This window comes from Patella vulgata, chromosome 5 (genome assembly GCF_932274485.2).
Source record: "Patella vulgata chromosome 5, xgPatVulg1.2, whole genome shotgun sequence".
Taxonomy (NCBI): domain Eukaryota; kingdom Metazoa; phylum Mollusca; class Gastropoda; family Patellidae; genus Patella; species Patella vulgata.
This window is the reverse complement of record NC_065883.2, coordinates 67,984,493-68,003,487: the sequence shown is the minus strand read 5'-3', so window position 1 is coordinate 68,003,487 and position 18,995 is coordinate 67,984,493. Positions and strand designations below refer to the sequence as shown.

The window sequence follows — 18,995 nt, the reverse complement described above, 5'->3', positions numbered from 1 at the left end:
CGCAAGCGAATTATTGAAATAAAATTAAACCATATGTTAGTCCCGAAATGACCTAGTTTGTGTCGAGTGGACGTTAAACCCTATTTCTCTCTCTTTCTCCCTACAATATACCCTTGGAAAGCACTGAAAAGTGAAACAACCATTGACACTTGGAATTGGATGAAGTGTAGGCGAAGGTGCCGCTCTCCGAACAAAATCTCCCCTTGCATTGCTTACGTGACCGTAGGAAGAATCATATAATCGTATGTTAGTCTCAAAGTAACCGACGTATTCTATGAAATGAGATGGAATTTAACGTCCATTTTTTCAGCATCAACCGGGCTAATGAAAATAGGAATACCCTATGAGAGGGAAAAAAATTCCAGGACAGCGGCGTTTCGCCTACTTTTCATTACATTCCATTTGTCATAGCTTCTTTTAAGCACACACCAATTAAAATTTGTGCACACGACCTTGACTTTTTGTCCCACTCGAAATGAAATGAAATGAAATGAAATGGAATGAAATGAAATGTGGTTTAACGTCCTACTGTTCTGCTCCTAAACTGGGCTAATGAAGACGGGCATACGCCCGGACAGCGTCGCTATGGCCTACTCTTATATCGAATTCGAACTGCCAAGGGATCTTTTACGTGCACGCCAATATGTACACGGAACCTGTTTTTTTTTGTCCCATCCGAACCACTAGACAGCTGTCCTTGTCAGTCCCTCCGTCCTGCATCACTGACAAGGGGAAACCACGCCGGAAAATCTGGATGAACTTTCTCGGCCAATGCAGGGATCGAACACCCGACCTCCAGGCTAGCGAGCCAGCGTCTTACCCACCTAGCCACGTGATCGAACGACTAGACACAATTCATTCCCAAGGATATATGGAAAGGCTAATGAAAATAGGAATACGCTACGAGAGAAATGTTTTCACCTACTCTTCATTTACACCCCCCTTATCATTGGTTCTTTTAGGGTGCACACTAGCTTGTGCACACGATCTCGACTTTTTGTACCACCCGAATGACTAGACACCGTTCCTTCCCAAGGATATATGGATAGGCTGTAATATTCCTATTAATTTGAAGAAAAGTCCATCTGGCAAACAATATTAATGTTGTGTATTTGTATTTACATAAATTTTGATTTCAATTCACAATGTATGTACATTAATATGAAAAATTTAAACAAAAACAACAAAAAACATATCCAAGTTGCTCCTAGCGGGATTCGAACTTCGTGGACGAAATAATGTTCCCACACTAGGCCTACCAATCACAAATCGGCCATTAAATATCTCACGGGACAAACGAACAATTGAAGGCCTATGTTTGGTTAAAAACAGCATATTTTTTATAAGCTACTTTTTTTCAGGTAGCATATAGTCAAACACACACCCACACACACACATTATTATATTTTTGATGAATTATTGCTCGGCACAGGCTCCTGTTCGATTCACTGTTCGGCACATCGCGGGAAATTGGACAACAATCAAACAGTGCAACACTGCTCCGTCGTTTTCCTCTATATTTTGATTGCAAGATGAGAAAGGTGAAACACTGACGTCATGAAAAACTACTCCCGGTATTTCAACGTCATATTTATTTGTCCTGGACAAGCCAATCAAGCAAGCCCAATGAAATGAAGCGCGTTAAATTCAAGGCACGGGGATACTGATGGCCGCATTGTTATCGATGTTTTCGTCTTCCGGTCTGGAATCGGCCTTGCTAAATACCAACGAATCTGGGTCGCCAAGCAAACTGAAAGAAAAACATCAACTTTTTTTATTGAAACTCTAAAATTTTAACGAAAAAATAAAACCAACAAAACAGTGGATATCAGAACAGGAAATTCCGACTTACATAAATAACAAAACTATTACTATATTTTTACGGGATTTTCTGACAGCTGTCTAGTCGTTCGGATGGGACTAAAAACCTAGGTCCCGTGTATACTTATGCGTGCACGTAAAAGATCCCATGGCAGTTGGAATTCGATATAAGAGTTAGCCATTGTGCCGCAGCCCGGGCAAAATTTCTTTTATAGCACACTGTATGGCGTATGCCCGTCTTCATTAGCCCAGAGGGGGTATGGGTGGTCGATCGGTTAGTGCGTTGTATCATAAGGTCTGTCATCAAATCAAGAGGCGTGGTTTCGATTACCCGGTTGTACGTGACAAGGAGTAGGCTTCAACTGTTCAGGTCCTTCGGTTTCCTCCCACTGCTAAAGATCCCTACGCGCAAGCGAATTATTGAAATAAAATTGAACCATGTCTTAGTCCCGAAATGACCTAGTTTTGCCGTGTGGACGCTCTCTCTCTCTCTCTCTCTCTCTCTCTCTCTCTCTTTCTCTGCTCGGAGCGGAGCGGAGCAGAACAGTAGGAAGTTAAACCCTATTACATTTCTTTTCATTTTCTATATTTTTACATAGAGAATTTAATAATAGTTGCCCATTTACTGAAACAATTTCTATATTTTACCTGGAATATTTAATAACAGTTGCCCATTTATTTGTAGATTTTGGTGAGGTCGACCTGGACGAAGTTGATCCTGTTAAGTCTGTATTAGATCCTCCTAATATCTGTTGTCTCTTCTTCTGTAAATGATTCTGTCTACCACACAATAACTCACTACAAATATTGAATCATTCAGTAGATAAAGTTGATAAAGTAACAAAAAACGAGGCTCTGTCGAGTTTGTTTTTTTACTTTATCAACGAGTGTTGATATTTTTTTATATCAAAAAAGACAAGTAGGAGGTTTTATTTATCACCCAATCCCTTCATACATGCACAAATAGATAAATATAATTCTTTGCTGTAGATTTCACTTTTACTGAACATTACGGCGTAGTGATACATCATTTTTTGACAGCAATACAACCATTGCAAAGTCCTTTATATTGACCCAGTGTTTCCATCAAGGTCAATTGAATAACAATAGTTCATTTTTAATATAAAAAAAAGTTACTTTTAATAAGAAATGAACTGTTCTTTGAAAATAAAAAAAAGTAGTTCCTTTTCAACTGACCAATCAAATTCATGTAAAGCGATATCTCCTAAGGAGATATCGGAGTAGATTATGAAATATATCACACAAGCGATATCTTAGGAGATATCGCAGTAGATTATGAAATATATCACACAAGCGATATCTACTGTAGAAATGTATTGTTGGGTGATAAAATACAATAGATAAACTAATTTAATTGGGTAATTCACCCAGCCTGCTGAGCTATCAGAGTCCTCGATCATCGTGAATACCAGGTCTCGCGCTTTCCAGCTAAAATATCTACCTGTGATAATCGAGTTGCAAAGTTCAAAGTTCGTTCCATGTCAAGGTTTCCGTGGAGGTTGATTTGATTGTCTTAGTGTCACAACTTCTGATTGGACGCTACTGTTCACGTGTCTGCAGTAAAGAGAGAAAACTCGCAATCGTTGCTTCAGGGCCATGCAATACCGCTAGCCGACATGGCTCATGTTCGTCTTCTTTAGCCCGATTGGCGCGGAATACGTTAAACTCCACTGCCTTTCATTTTTATGATGACTCACCTGAAATCCACCACTCCATTTTTATCCTCATCCAGTCGATCTATTAACGACTCTATATGCAGTAAATTTAACGGCAGGTTGGCTTTCTACAAAATCCACATTTCACTATATTAATGATATTTGCGGTCGAGTTTCTCTCGTGCCTACTCTTTCTGAACCACCGGTTAATTTATGCATTTCACAAACAGTGGGGGGTGTTGGGCTCTAGCCGTGTCCCCCACCCTTATACCTTGTTGTTAACGAAACATTTTATGTTATTTAATTCTAGCCTGGATAACGATAACAGAATGAGTTTTTTTGTGATATTTTAAGGAATCTAGTAATTTTATAGCAATAATGGGTGTCTCTACTTTCCACATGTACCACAATTTCCATACTTATATTGCAAACAGTGGCGGACTGGGTCTGAAAATACTGGTTGCCAGGAGAGGAGACAAAGGGAGCCCACCCACCAATGCAATTCTATCATTTAATTTTTAAAATGAATAAATTAAATTTTCAAAAAATATGCAAGTGGAAACAAAAATATTTAATTAGAATTTTCCCACCACTGATTGGAAATAGCTACCTGATAAATAATTTCCAGGTAATGTATGTTTAATTTACCTGAATCCCGAGAATAAATTCATCTTTACTTATCCCACAACTTTTATCTTTATCAAACTGTTGGAAAAGATCCATTAATCTTAATCCGTTCGATTTAACATAATTTAAGAGAACATCAAAAGGATCTTCTAACGTGATGGGGTTTCCAGTACGATGTATAAACGCATCCTTCCCTCTCAGCGTGCCTCCGTGTTTGGCTTCGAAATTTGGACGGTTCTCTTTCACTTCTGTCAACAGTTCCAAGAACTCTGACGTAATACGAATGTCCTAAGATAGATAAATATAAAACATACATATATTTAAGTTCCTGTCACTCTCTTATTGGGAGATAAATGGATGCCGAGGTGGGTCAATGAGTAAGGTTCCTAGTGATTATCCAGTGTGGTTCCCCCTTGTCAGTGGTGCAGGACAGAGGGTCTGTAAGGACAGTGTCTGGTTGTTCGATTGGGAAGAAAACCCAAGATCCCGTGTACACACTGATGTGCACGTAAAAGAACCGTTGACAGTTGGATTTCCCTCAAAACACACGGTATGACGTATGCCCATCTCCATTAGCCCCGTCGATGCAGAAAAGTAGTACGTTAAACACCATTTCTTTTCATTTGGGAAATAAATTTTGTAATTAACTATGTTTTTTAATTCTTCGGGGCATGAATTACAAGTCGACATATTTTTAAATCCAAAGATCTATGCCGAATAACATAACAGTATATGGAGAGTTTCTATGCAGAACAAATTACGGATATACCGAGGTTTTTGTTGGCGAATGATATAACTATATATCGAGGGTTTCTGTGCTGAAAAACGTATCGATATATCCAAGTGTTCTATGTCGAATATCATGACGATATATCGAGTGTTTTTGTACTGAGAAAACATCGATATATCGAACTGTCCTATGTCGAATAACATAACGGGGTATTTTGGGGGTTTCTGTGATGAAAGACTTGTCGATATATCGAGGGCTTTCAGTGCTGGAAGTAACATCAATGCTGATTGGTTAATCAAATGTCTGACGTCATAGGTCAAAAGCCGTTCGTATGACCTCTGACGCGACCTATCGCTACAACCGGTCAGATCTTCATGTAGTGTAGGCCATCGAAAGTATAAAAAAACGAAACGAAATATAGATCTGTATTTTAATCAGAATGGGACTTACCGAGATATCGAGGGTTTCTATGCCAAATGAGGGATTGTTTTTAAGAACCTGTAGAAAGGCACAAGCACCGTGTGATGTCAGGGGATTTTTTTCCAACTGAAAAACAGGAATTGTTAAACAAACAAAAATTTCAGATCACAATTTCATAATAAGTAAGCCTACTAATAGTGGAGTCATTGAATATAAATATAATTGTAGTTCAGGATCGTATCAGATTGTTCCACTTTAATCGTCTATTGAAATTTAAATTAAAAAACATGGTTTTCATAATAACACAACTTTATGGATTTACTACTTCTTAGTTTATTACATGCAACGTTTCAATACTCTTACAGGTATCTTTATCAAGCAATGATCAACCATGAAAAACAACCTTACATTTATAGGACATTCATGAGTAAGACAATTTAATAGTAAAAACATAACATTAATTAAGACTTGTAAGATGGTTGTTTGTCACATGACCGGAACAAGAAGATCTCGGCCATAAAACTTACGTTTATGTGTTTCAGCGTGTCGTTTCCAATCATTTCAGTCATAAGAAAGCCCACACCATCCAGTCCTATTCTACAAGAAGCTAGATTTAATATTTGTAGTGTTGTATTCTCCTTCAATACCTGTCCTAGAGCCCTGGCACCGATATCACCTAAACCATTCCACGATAGATCCAACTCTCTGATACTACCGTTTTCCTGTAAATAAATAAAGAGATTGGGATTCCAGCCTGGAAATAAGGCACTCGTCACAGACGTTGTTAGGCACAAAGTACAATACTATCTGATTAAAGAGAGACAGAGAAATGGGGTTTAGCGTCCACTCGACACAAACTAGGTCATTTCAGGACTAACGTATGGTTTAATTTTATTTCAATAATTCGCTTGCGCGTACGGGTCTTTGGCAGTAGGAGGACCCGGAGAAACCCCACAAGGTTGGACAGGCGACCCTACTCCTTGTGACGCACATCCGGGGATTCGAAACCCCGCCAATTGACTCAATGACAGGTCTTATGATACAGTGCGCTCGTGCTAACCATTCGGCTATCCACGCCCCCACCCCCACCCAATCTTATTACAACACAGATCCGATGTCATTTCGTTTTTTTATTGTTCAAAATTTCGTTTTACTTTCCGTCACTACACTAGGATCTAGAAGGGGAGTTATATAACCCGCGTCCTGATGTGAGGGATTAGCCAATGAAACTGTTATTGCTGTTCGATGCACGGAACTGTGGGTAAACATTCCCAGCGAAGACAAAGCAAGAAAAAAACGTAATATTGATTTGCATTTTAATCAGATTGAGTATAATAGTGCCTGTCATTAAGCATTTTTGAAGAGCATCGTCCTCTTGAAGATGGCAAACTAGAAGAAAATGATTAGCATGTTACCATTCAAAAAAGACACGAGGCTTATAAATAAACTGAATGCATGTCTTACATCTGTTCCCTGGTTCATTAAAAAAAAGAAAACATATTTTTTGATATAAAATTAGTTTTACCCCTTTCTTACCTTCAAGCCATTAACCACACCCACAATACCATCCTGGCGAAGATGGTTCCACCGTAAATTAACAATTGTTAATGCATCGTTACCAGCTACAAGTACACAGATTGTAAATTTGTAAATTAACAATACAAGTAGACAAATTGTAAATCAACACTGGGTCGAGAAGAGTCCTCTTACCTTCAGAAGTGGCGGCCGACGGACTAAAAAAGAAAGTTTGTCTAGTCCTTCGTAAGGGACCAAAACACGATTTCCCTTCATGTCCACTTTGGCGTGAATGTAAAAGAAGCATTGATGGATATCGATGAAAAATAGATGGAAACGTCGCTGTCCGGGCCAAATTGCTCTCATAGCACACTACATAACATATCCAATTTTTTATTAGCACGGCTAGAGCAGAAAAGTGGGGCGTTAAACCCCATTTAATATCGTTTGATTTATTTTGAAACAAAATACTAAAGGGGGAATCACACAATTTGACCAGAAGCAATACACCATATAAGGCACCACTGGAAGCCATTGAAATAGCTCAACATCTCGATGTTATGCCCCCATCAGACCGGGGTGGCGTCCTTACTGCGCTGCTGCGACCGTACGGCGACCAGAAAATGCACATGGTCGCCGGCAAACGTGAACACAGCACGAGCAAATGTCCCAAAAAATTACAAACTTGAAAAAAGTCGCTTTCCAGTTCAGATCGCAGAACCTTGGCATTTGTTTTGAACATGCTCAAAATAAACGCCGTGACTCGGCAATCATTTGGCGACCATGGAGACCAAAGCACGATAGCTGGCGTTTCTACCACGCTTATGGCGATCTTGACGCGCTCTAAAACCAATTTCCATCGCCGTAGCAGCGCAGTACGGACACCACCCCGGTCTGACGGGGGTATTAGCCTTGATGTTAGAGTTGTAAATATACTTTAATTTACCTTACTATCAAACCTGGAATGGACAGAACAGAAGAAATAAAGAAGAACTCACCCAAACCCTGGCCAATAATTATGCCCCCTTTTTCGCCAAATTCATTATAACTCATATCCAGAGATTTTAATGTTGTATTCGTCTGTAATAGAAACAAAATGTTTTTAAAACGCAGCAAAGGATGATTGTTTATTGTGGGAAGGTCGGTCATCTTTATATTCTTGAGTTCGATCCGACGATTGTACAAGCCCCTGTACGTGACAAGGAGTGGAGTCACCTGTCCAGTCTCGTCCGTTTTCTCCGAGTATTCCGGGTTCCTTCCACTGCCAAAGACCTCTACGGAAAACCGAATTATTTAAATACAATTGAAACATATGTTTGTCTCGAAATGACCTAGTTTGCGTTGAGTGGGCGTTAATCCGAGAGCTGCTGGTTGGTGAGCCAATACTTTACTCAGCCATTGCTATTCCCTGATCAGACAAGGAAACCACTCTCTTGTATTATATCATAATGATGATGGGGGTTGGGTGGCCGAATGGTTAACGCGTGTGCGTTGGATCAGAAAGTCTGTGATTGAATCAAGTAGCGTAGCTTCGATTCCCAGCTTGTACGTGATAAGGAGTAGGGTAGCCTATCCAACCTCGTGGATTTTCTCCGGGTCCTCCGGTTTCCTCCTACTGCTAAAGACCTACCCGCCAGCGAATAATTGAAATACAATTGAACCATATGTTAGTCCCGAAATGACGTAGTTTGTGTCGAATGGACGTTAAACTCCATTTCTTTCTCTCTGTTTTGCTGATATTGCGATATGATATCTGCGAAAGAAAAGCGTAGCCCACCATTACGCGTCCAAAAATGAGAGGATTTCGTCCCCCCACCCACCCACCAATTTCCATTTTTAATTGAAGCATATTGAAGGTAATTTCTCACCTTTAAGGCATCAGCTATACACTGGGCATCGCCTTCTTTAAACTTGTTCCCTGAATAAAATCACCACATGTTAGTCTCTAAATTTAACCATGCTAAATTAACAAATCCTTAAACAACTATTTAATGAAGGGGAGTCATCAGATCACATTTAATAACTAGTATATATATGTGATCTCTCCTATACGGTCGTAGCCGCGACGGCGTACTAACCAGGCAGTCAGGGTTAGGTTCGTAGTGATTTCTAGCGTGGTGTCCCCTTGACAGTGGAATAAGTATAGGAGAGTCTGGCAAGAATAGCGTCTAGAACCCTTTGATGTTGGAATTTGCCACTGGCAAAATGACCCCTGTAGCCCACTGCATGGCGTATGCGTCCCTTCGTGGGTCAGAAAGGTAGGAGGTTAGACTCCATTTCATTAAATCTCGTTACCATGGTGACGCATCATCAAAATTGTATAACACAGTATCGATTTTGAAGGGCATCAAATTGGAAATAACAAAAAGGTGTTATAATATGTGGGCAGCTATATATATAACTGGGGGCGAGAGCGGTGGTCGAGCGATTGGGAAATGACCCCTCTAATAAGATGACCCGGGATCGAATCTCTGCGTGAGCCTGGAAGAACCCGGTTTTAAAGAAAGTGTTCTAGTCGTTCGGATGGGAAGAAAAAAGCGAGGTCGACCCGTGTAGCAGTCCTAATTCTAAGAAGGGTAATCTCCACCTCGCATTGTCCACGTAACAAGTAAAATATAAATTACCAGATTTTTGTCTGACAATAACCAAAATATTGTGCTGACAAGACTTTAAACCCCATTCCGTCCCAAGCGTTATATTTAGCACACCCTGTCACGTGCACGATACCACTTCTATTCGACTTGGGCCATGCTGTACACCAGAAGCGTTTCTGACTTTCTTTTGTTGTTATATTATAGTTATAAAATCCGAGAACCTCTGACCCTGTGGTAGGGAGCCACTGTGGCGAAGTGGGTCAGAAGCTGGCTCGCTAGCCTGGAGGTCGCGTGTTCGATGCCGGTGTTGGCCGAGAAAGTTCATAGGGATTTTGCGACGTGGCTTCCCCTTGTTGGTGGTGCAGGAAAGGGGGCCTGACAAGGACAGCGGTCTAGTCGATCGGATGGGACGAAAAACTGAGGTTCAGTGTATACATTGGCATGCACGTAAAAGATCCCTTGGCAGTTGGAATTCGATATAAGAGTAGGCCATAGTGCCTTTGCCCGGGAAAAAATTCCCTCATAGCACACTAGCGTAGCAGAACAGTACGACCGTAAACCCCCATTTCATTTCATTTCTGACCCTATGGTATATGCAAACGTATGAGTGGTGCAGTATGTAGTGTATGCTTACTTATCTAGAACACTAGCGTAGCAGAACAGTACGACCGTAAACCCCCATTTCATTTCATTTCTGACCTATGGTATATGCAAACGTATGAGTGGTGCAGTATGTAGTGTATGCTTACTTATCTAGAACACAGTATACCACGTAAAATATCTTCGGGAAGATCACATGTAGCTAACGGCTTTTGTAATTTTGGGACCAGGAACTGGACCGCAAGCATTGTTTTTGTAGTTGTTGTTGTTGTTGTTGAAAAAGCCAAAGGCTCTGTCAGTTCAAGGACGATTGACATGAAACTCCACATGCTTGTTCCTTGACAATTGCGCACCGACTGACGGACTTCCAAGATGACGATGATGTCATCCTCGATGTCTGTTTCGTAGTAGGCCTAAGGCTCTTTCAGTTCAAGGACGATTGACATGAAACTCCACATGCTTGTTCCTTGGACAAATGCACAGCGATTGACACACTTCCAAGATAACGAAGATGATTTCATCCTCGATGCCTGTTTCGTAGTACGTTTGTTTCAATGGTCTGCCAAGTTAAAACACAACAGTTCAAATAAATTATTAACTTGATGAATATCCCGAATAAACATGAAATGGTATCAGGTGTTCTAGGAAAGATTTTATCAGTAAAACAATCTGTAATGATATTTACCAGAAATTTTTAGATGTGTTAACGTTTCGTTCTCTTTCAGTATTTTTGCAATCAAAATGGCTCCTCCTTTCGTAAGATCATTTTCTGAAATATCCTGCAACACATTAAAATATTTCTAATCAAAATTTAAAATAATTCCATAACACTTAGAGATAATTCAAATCAAAACAATATGCTCCACAACTACATAACAAATATAATGGTGCCAAAATTAAAATCTCACTATGTTATTTTGCATAGGCGTACGGGGAAATTTCTTGACTGGGGGGCGGTGGTGGTTGGTGCCCAAAAAATGTAGTTAGGTTCTTAGTATGTTACATAATAATAATAAATTCGCTGTTAAATTGGACATATTCAAGAACGCAATATTATTTTATACAACTTTTACAAAGTACAATTGTGTGCCCAAATTTTCCCAGCATTTGGTGCCCAAAATGGGGGGGGGGGGGCGGCAGCCTATGTTATTTTGGTGCAATAGAAATCCCTTGCGAATAACAACATTGTGAAAGATAATTTCTAATAGGAATGTCGCCCCAAAAATGGTTCAGTTCCGCCCAGTGTTTACAAAGTTCTGTTTATTTGAATTTTCATCGATCTCTGCTGCTCGATATGTCCGTCATTTTGAGCCTAGAGGTCCCGTGTCCGATCCCTGCCTGTCTCTAACTCAATATCATCCAAAATCTTGAACATTGAAAACACAAATTATTTGTCAATTTAAATCAACATTGATGCTGTGATCTTACCGGAAAAACAGATGGGCTTCTGATATCCAATATTTAAGACAAAATAAACATTTTGCCATTGGTACACGAATAACCAGGCGCTAGAAATTTGCATTCGATTGAGACTGCGGGCTTATTTCGCGGAACATAACTGATTTGAAATTAGAGTAAAAACGGAAACCATTGAATGTATATCAGTTTATATACATTCATATTACAGTATTATATGAGTTGCGACCCACTTGTGTCAATTTCTAGGTCCCAAATGTTAGCGATTTAGCTCCTTTAAATTCGATTTTAAATCTTTTGATATCATTTCATTGTCTTCATAATTGGAGCAGAACAGTAGGACGTTAAACCCTATTTGATCGGTTTTCATTTAAAAGAAAAACTACCAAATCAAGATATTTGAATTTGGACGTTCATATGTACGTTGATAATTGACAGAACTTTGGCTTAGAAAAAAATGAAAGTAGAAAGACGAAACTGGTTACTCACTAAATTTTTCATAGCACAATTATCTCTTAACATATCGACTATACACTGTAAACCATTTGCACCAATATAATTACCACGTAATGATAATTCTGTTATTGTTAAATTAGACTGAAAACAAAGTGTACATATTGTTAAATTCCATGGTCTGAAATAAAGGGTAATGATAATTCTGTTATTGCTAAATTGGACTGAAATAATGGACAATGAGTAATTCTGTTATTGTTAAACTGGGCTGAAAAAGGGGTAATGAGTAATTCTATTACTGTTAAACTGGGCTGAAATAATGGGTAATGATAATAATTCTGTTATTGTTAAATTGGACTGATGATATATAGTTAGGTTACTCTGTATAATAAATATATACAATTACTGCTTGGTAGCTTCAATGAGCGAGATTCAAAAGTATTTACTGGGTAATCGTAATTCATAAATACAATATTTACGAGGTAATCGTAATTTATGTAATAATACAGTATTTACGATGTAATCGGAATTTATGCAGTACAGTATTTATGATGTATTCGTAATTCATAGATACAATATTTACGAGGTAGTCGTAATCATAAATACGGTGTTTACAATTTCATCTTTATTCATCAATACAGTATTTAGGAGGTAAAATAGACTTACAACAAGCGCCATGGCAACGGCTCTAGTCCCCAGTGATTCTAATCCCTGATAACTGAGGTTAGCTGTTCCCGCTTCTACACTCTTTAAGAAAGTAGAGGAGGGGACAATGTCGTATTTTTTACACGCCGATTTATAAATCATTCTCGTATGTTCCACATTATTAGGTGCCGGTACAAAACGATCTGAAAAGAGAGCGAGACAGACATGAAGTAGGTTATTGTTAACATTCCAATAATTAAGATGTCTACTTAAGCAGTGGGGTAACCCCGGGGGACCTGAAAAGATAGTAAGATGTATAAATAGGCTTTAAAGGTAATGGGGATCTGAGAAGGGGGTAAGGCACAGAAATGGGGTTTAAGGTCCATTGAACACAAACTAGATTATAGATATGGAACATCTTAATTCCAATAATCAACATCCGCGTAGAGATCTGAAAAGGGAGATGGGGTTCAGCATTCACTGCATAAAATTGCCACATCTGTTTTAATATTAAATACAAATCGACTCTAGTATGTTCCACACAGTCCAAAAATACACGTCCACCCGCACTCCCACCGCCACCCCGATACGATGTAAATTTCGTGATTTTGTCCCCCACCCTATCCCGGGGAGCTAATTCAACAGGTTCCAAGCCGCTGCACAGTTTAAGCCGAAAATCTAAAATCATCTTACTTGATTCGTCGTCGTCGTCGCTGTCGTAGTTTGTTCTTGACGACAACAAACTACCCATGCTGACTCGTTTACCGCTTTTAAAAGCAGACGACATATTCACCGTGGCGTTGATTTTTCTCCAGTTCTTGGGTAATGAATCTTCCTTGTTTTTCACTCGACATATTGTTTTTGATTTGTCTATAGATGTTCTTCTAAAGGCGGCGGGTTTTATTGGGTGAGTGCCTTGTTTCTGTAGAAGTTTAGCTTCGCGTATTGATAATTTTCTCGTCGGCTTGTCGCCGCCGACACCAAGATTCGGGGTCGATGACCTTTGTACATGGTTATATACTGGACGGCTGGAATATAATAATAATAATAATAATGATAATGATAATTTTTGTGTTATTAATATTTGCCTGCTTACATCAGGGCCAGGTGATTTGTTTCATGTTTGATGGATTAGGTCTCCAATTTTGAATTTGAACCATCGTCTGTTGTAATTTTATTTTTGTTTTACAGGGGTTATGGGAGGAATAGTTCATTGTCACTGAGTCGCGTGAAGTTGTTTCGATTCCCAGTTTATATGTGACAAGGAGTAGGGCCGCTTGTTGGTTTTAACTGAGTCATCTGGTTACCTACCACTGCTAAAGCAAGCGAATTATTGGAATAAAATTGAAACATATGTTGTAAGTTCCAAAATTAACTAATCCAGACCATAAACAACTCTCGATGCCATCGTTAGCTTGCGATATTGATGGATGATTTAACGTAAAAATGGATAATCGAGACTTTGTTTATTATCGTACCAACGTTAGTAATGACGATCGAGGCTAGCCTAAAATGGAATCAATTTCAACATATTCTGTTTTCATTGTCTATTGTTTAACTCTTATAGCGAGAACTCTCAGTTCTTTATTTAATTTCGTCTAATATTTGCAGTTAAAAGAAAGTTGTGTGACTATATTTAAACAAGTATGTTAAATTATTGTCCTAATAGTGTAAATGATCTTAATTTTAAGACGTTACAAATGCATTATGTAAGAGCTAAATCTTCTACAGGTTATGTGATCATTTATCAACATGACAAGCCCATAATCAACTCTCTGACCCTTCGGGTGGCTCCGATTTCAAAGTTGCAATTTCGTATTTTTAAGTTAAATTTTTATTTAAATTAAAATAAAGCCCTAAAATAGATGGTATATATATAAACAGTCCTACCTTGTTAATGAATAATCCTATTAATCCTATAATTCACTATTGCCAGTTGAGAAATTGGCAAAAATATCATTTTCACCTTCAAATTCAAACGTTTGAAGATAGCTATTCCATGGGGGGAATAGAAAAACAAGGGAGGTAATTTTGTTATTATTTCCGGGGTTTTTAAGTGGGAGAATAATACCTATGATCGTATAATAGTGAGTTGACAACCTATTGAGCAAAAGACTTTCTTAGATAATATGAAATTATCGCTTTAAGCAGATTAGAACGTTTCGGCCATTTATTGGTTTAATTTTAAACTGGAGAAGTTACAAACAAATAACTTCGCCCCCAAAAAGAAATTTGAATGACATTTTCAATATATTCATTTTGCATTATCTATTTTTGAACTATTATACAAAGAACGGACGCTCTATATCCAAATATTACATAAATCATCTTTAATAAAGAAAAAAAGTTTTTCAGGTGAAACTAAAGGCATGAAATCGTGCTAAAAAAAAACCCCAAAGATATCAGTATATCTCAACGTTTATAGCTGCATTCTTGTATCTTATCGGGTTCTTATCGGACTCTCTCTGTCATCTGCCCGTTCATATCTGTCCCTATATAGCTGCAATATGAAAATAAGGTTTTCCCCCCACCTCGGTTCTAAGGCTATTTTGGAATCCTTACCGTCTATTTTTCACCGTGATTCTTCCTTGCTCGCCAAAATTAAGCATTTCTAGACACATCTAAAGGAATCATTTCTCGACACATCTGACACAAAGAAGAATTACGTTGAAAAATAGACGGTAAATTCCAAAATAGCCTTAGAACCGACGTGGGGGTAAAAGCCTTATTTTCATATTACACGTGTAGGGACAGACAGTAACGGATAGAAGATAGAGTACGATAAGAAGCCTTGACTTCAAAATAACACCCTTGACTTCAAAGAAATGTTCACCTCTTCATAATAAAAGTCGATAAAAGGTTAAAATACTACATTTATCTCTTATTCATTTTTTTTTTTTTTTTTTTTTTTTGTCATTAACCGATATTTCTGCTGATAGTGTCCTTGTTTTGAGATATATGAAATGAAAAGGGGGTTTAACGCCCTACTTTTCTGCACCCTCGTTTAAAGGGGAAGCATAACACAATACAGATCGTATGTAAACTATTGGAAGGGAATGGAATGGTGTTTAATGCCTCGTCAACACAGTAGTTCGGTTATTTTGAGACTAACAAGTGGCGATTTTTATTCTCATGGTTCATTGTACAATGCAAGATTCTCCCTTGTCAGTGGTGCAGGGCCGAAGGCCTGGCAAGGACAGCTGTCTAATCTTTTGGATGGGACGAAAACCCGAGTTCCCGTATACACATTGACGTGCACGTAAAAGATCCCTTGGCAGTTGGAATTCCATATAAGAGTAGGCCATAGTGCCGCTGCCCAGGAAAAATTCCCCTCTTAGCACACTGTATGGCGTATGCCCGTCTTCTTTAGCCCAGTCGGAATAGAACAGTAGGGCGTTAAACCCCATTTCATTTTTACTTTAAAGTGGCAACATCGTTATCAATACATATAACTCTGATTATGTCCAGTTAATTCACGTGCTAATTTGATTTTTATACGACTTTAGTACTTTAATAGGACGTTAAACCCCATTCCATTTCATTTTGTTTCCTTCTGCACGTACTACTATTTATTGAGTATGTACGTTGGCGGACGATAACCGGGATTGTGTATTAAATCGGTACTTAAAAGAGACTAGGTTATACGTGTTAAAAGTTAAAATAGATAGTCAATCGCTTATCAAATAAATCTCTCTTTTTTGTCAAATAACAACATGGACTGGTAAAATGATATATTGCCTTGGGTAAGATCTGTGAACGTGTCAACGTGTTTTAAAGTTAAAATGTTCTTTTGGGTTCTTCGTCCCACTTGAACGACTATACATTGTCCCTTGCCAGACCTTCCACCCTGTACCATTAACATGGGGGAATCACGGACAGTCCCGAGGAACTTTTTCGGACAACACTGGGGTCGAACCCCGGAACATCCTGGTAAGTGAGCTAGAACTTTACTTATTGAACCACCGTGGACCTTTTATGGCCAACCCTGCCGGAGTCGAACCCTGGAACATCCTGGTGAGCCAGCCCAGCTCTTTACTTATTGAGCCCCCATCACCTAACCCATATTTCAAGATTGAAAGCCTTTGTTAAACAGTTATGAAACTACATGCCAACAGTTTAATAGAAATGGAAATGAAATGAAATGAAATGAAATGAAATGAAATGGAATGGAATGGAATATAGTGGAATGGAATGGAAATGATGTAAATGAAATGAAATGGAATGGAATGGAAAGGAATGGAAATGAAATGAAATGGAATGAAATGGAAAGGAAATGGAAGGAAATGAAATGACATGAAATGGAATGGAATGGAATTGAATGGGATGGAATGAAATGAGGCTTAACGTCCTGTCAGTGGGTGGGGTGGGAGTGGGCTGGTCGGGCAGCAGTGCTACGGCTATTACTCATATTTCCAATTCCAATTTTGTCAAGTGTACACGAGGATTATTTAGTGCTGGTCAAACAAATATTTCTGAAGCATCGAAGCAGGTTGCATGGGGCGCTGGTTGAAAATATCACCGGGACTCGGCTCCGGGTGAAGTAATTTGAGTAAAATTTTCAACATATTCACTTTTCATTATCTATTTTTAACTATTATAGCAAGAACTGTCAGCTCTTTATCCAAGCTTACGTAATGCATTTTTTAAAGTTTAAACTGGAAATGGGGATATAAATATTGGGCATTTGTCAGTTTCAGGAATTTTTAGAAAAGAATAATAAAATATATCTTACCTTGTGTCTCCCATATCTGTTAATTTCCCGCGTATTTTTACTGTTAGTTATTCGTCAAAATTCATGGTAAACGTTTTAATATTCTCCTCTGTCGTAGCTTATACAGAATAAATTGACACGCCCGCGAAGGACTAATAAAGTCGAGTTCAAATTAATCAAAAACCTACATAGCTTTGTAGATTGTATCTTAGTCCAATCTGGAACTATAGTCTTTAAAAAAACTTTGTAAGTTGTGTTTGTCCAAGTTTGGTACAAGTTTCTCCAAATTCCAATACTTCTCGAACTGATTTTTAGTGTAATCCAATTGGTAATAACGTTTACCAATTAGTTTTAATATGACGTCACGTCTTCACCACACGATATATTATGGCCGTTTGCAGCGGGTTATATTTTCGGTTACGGCTTCTTGACCCTGAATTACGTCGTTAATCTGTTGGTCATAACTACCATAACTACAAAATCGACTTGATTCTTTTCAAATTGAAATCAGTAAATAGGATTAATCCAGGTGTGCGATATTCTGAATTCATGACTTCTAAAAGAATTAACGTAAGCTTATTATAATGTAACAAGTAACTATTAACTTTCGTGGATTACGTCATTAACCTTAAAAGGTCAGAGACATAATCACGGGTAGATTATCAATTGAAAACGTTGAGAGATAATCTTTGAAACGTCACCAAAATAAATTAATAGTTGTTCTTTCATGTCTTCGTGGTTTTTGATCTATCAAGTTACTAAATGCTTCTAAAATAATTAATGCTTGTAAACATGGGGGCTTCGGTAAATATGGACCTGGGATAATAATGGAATGGACTATAGAGATCATAAGATTTGTCATTAAGTCAAGTTGAGTGGCTGTAATGGACAAGGAATAGAGTCACCTGTCCAGCCTCCACTTGTTTTCCCCCACTGTAAAAGATTCCTACACGCAAGCGAATTATTGAAATAAATTTGAACTGTATGTTAGTCTCGAAATAGTCTAGTTTGTGTCGAGTGGACGTTAAACCCCACTTCTCTAAGTTAAAATAATATTACTCTGAGTAAAAGTTAGGATACGATATTACTGTATACTATTACTAGCAGGATACCTGGCAGGGGTGGGAAGTTGCGGTGGGGGGTGGCATGGTTTAGAGGGAGAGAGAGAGCGAGAGAGAGGGAGAGGGAGAGATAGAGAGAGTTTAACGTCCACTCGACACAAACTAGGTCATTTGGGGACTAATATATAGTTCAATTTTATTTCAATAATTCGCTTCCGCATAGGGGTCTTTAGCAGTGCAAGGAAACCGGGATACCCGGAGAAAACCCACGAGGCTGGACAATCGACCATACTCACGTACAAGTGTCACGTACAAGCGGGGAACACGCAACTTGACTCAATGACAGACCTTATGATGCAACGCACAACGCACATTGCCAGTTGATGTTTTAACTAATAAATGGATAATCGAGACTCTGTTTATTATCGTAATAACGGTAGCAATGACAATCGAGATTACACTCTTCTTCAGAAGGCCATAACTCCACTCAGAATGAAGTAATTTGACTGACATTTTTAACATAAGTCGGTGCAGAAAAGTAGTTCGTTAAAACCCACTTGATTTAATAATATGATATTGTCTAGTTAATCTATATCTTGTTAATATTACTCTAAACTAAGTGGATTATTCTTTTTCAGGGCGATTCACGTTTCTCTAAGCCCGTTTTCCATGAACGCGTTTCCGCTGCTGGGGGGGGGGGCGGTACTCTGGTGCCAAGTCCTCAAA

The 18,995-nt window shown here is 38.6% G+C and overlaps 1 protein-coding gene across 1 annotated transcript; it reads right to left on the bottom strand.

The window, feature by feature from the left end:
* Positions 1-1,156: 1,156 nt before the first annotated feature.
* Positions 1,157-17,703, bottom strand: LOC126821659 (leucine-rich repeat-containing protein 74B). The gene is made up of 14 exons (XM_050550126.2): positions 17,230-17,703; positions 13,191-13,525; positions 12,519-12,700; positions 11,889-11,996; positions 10,669-10,762; positions 8,658-8,707; positions 7,788-7,869; positions 6,811-6,896; positions 5,802-5,996; positions 5,305-5,400; positions 4,146-4,412; positions 3,540-3,625; positions 2,470-2,619; positions 1,157-1,750 (listed from the first exon to the last, which is right to left on the bottom strand). Exons 1-14 carry the CDS (start codon positions 17,241-17,243, stop codon positions 1,648-1,650), a joined length of 1,848 nt encoding a protein of 615 aa, XP_050406083.1. The 5' UTR covers positions 17,244-17,703; the 3' UTR covers positions 1,157-1,647.
* Positions 17,704-18,995: the final 1,292 nt, after the last annotated feature.

Excerpts from the sequence above, each read along its gene's own strand:
- LOC126821659 (XM_050550126.2), bottom strand. Across the intron at positions 8,708-10,668 it reads AACACATCTAAAAATTTCTG|GGAACAAGTTTAAAGAAGGC; the intron begins GTAAATATCATT and ends GATTTTATTCAG. Across the intron at positions 7,870-8,657 it reads GTATAGCTGATGCCTTAAAG|ACGAATACAACATTAAAATC; the intron begins GTGAGAAATTAC and ends TTTCTATTACAG.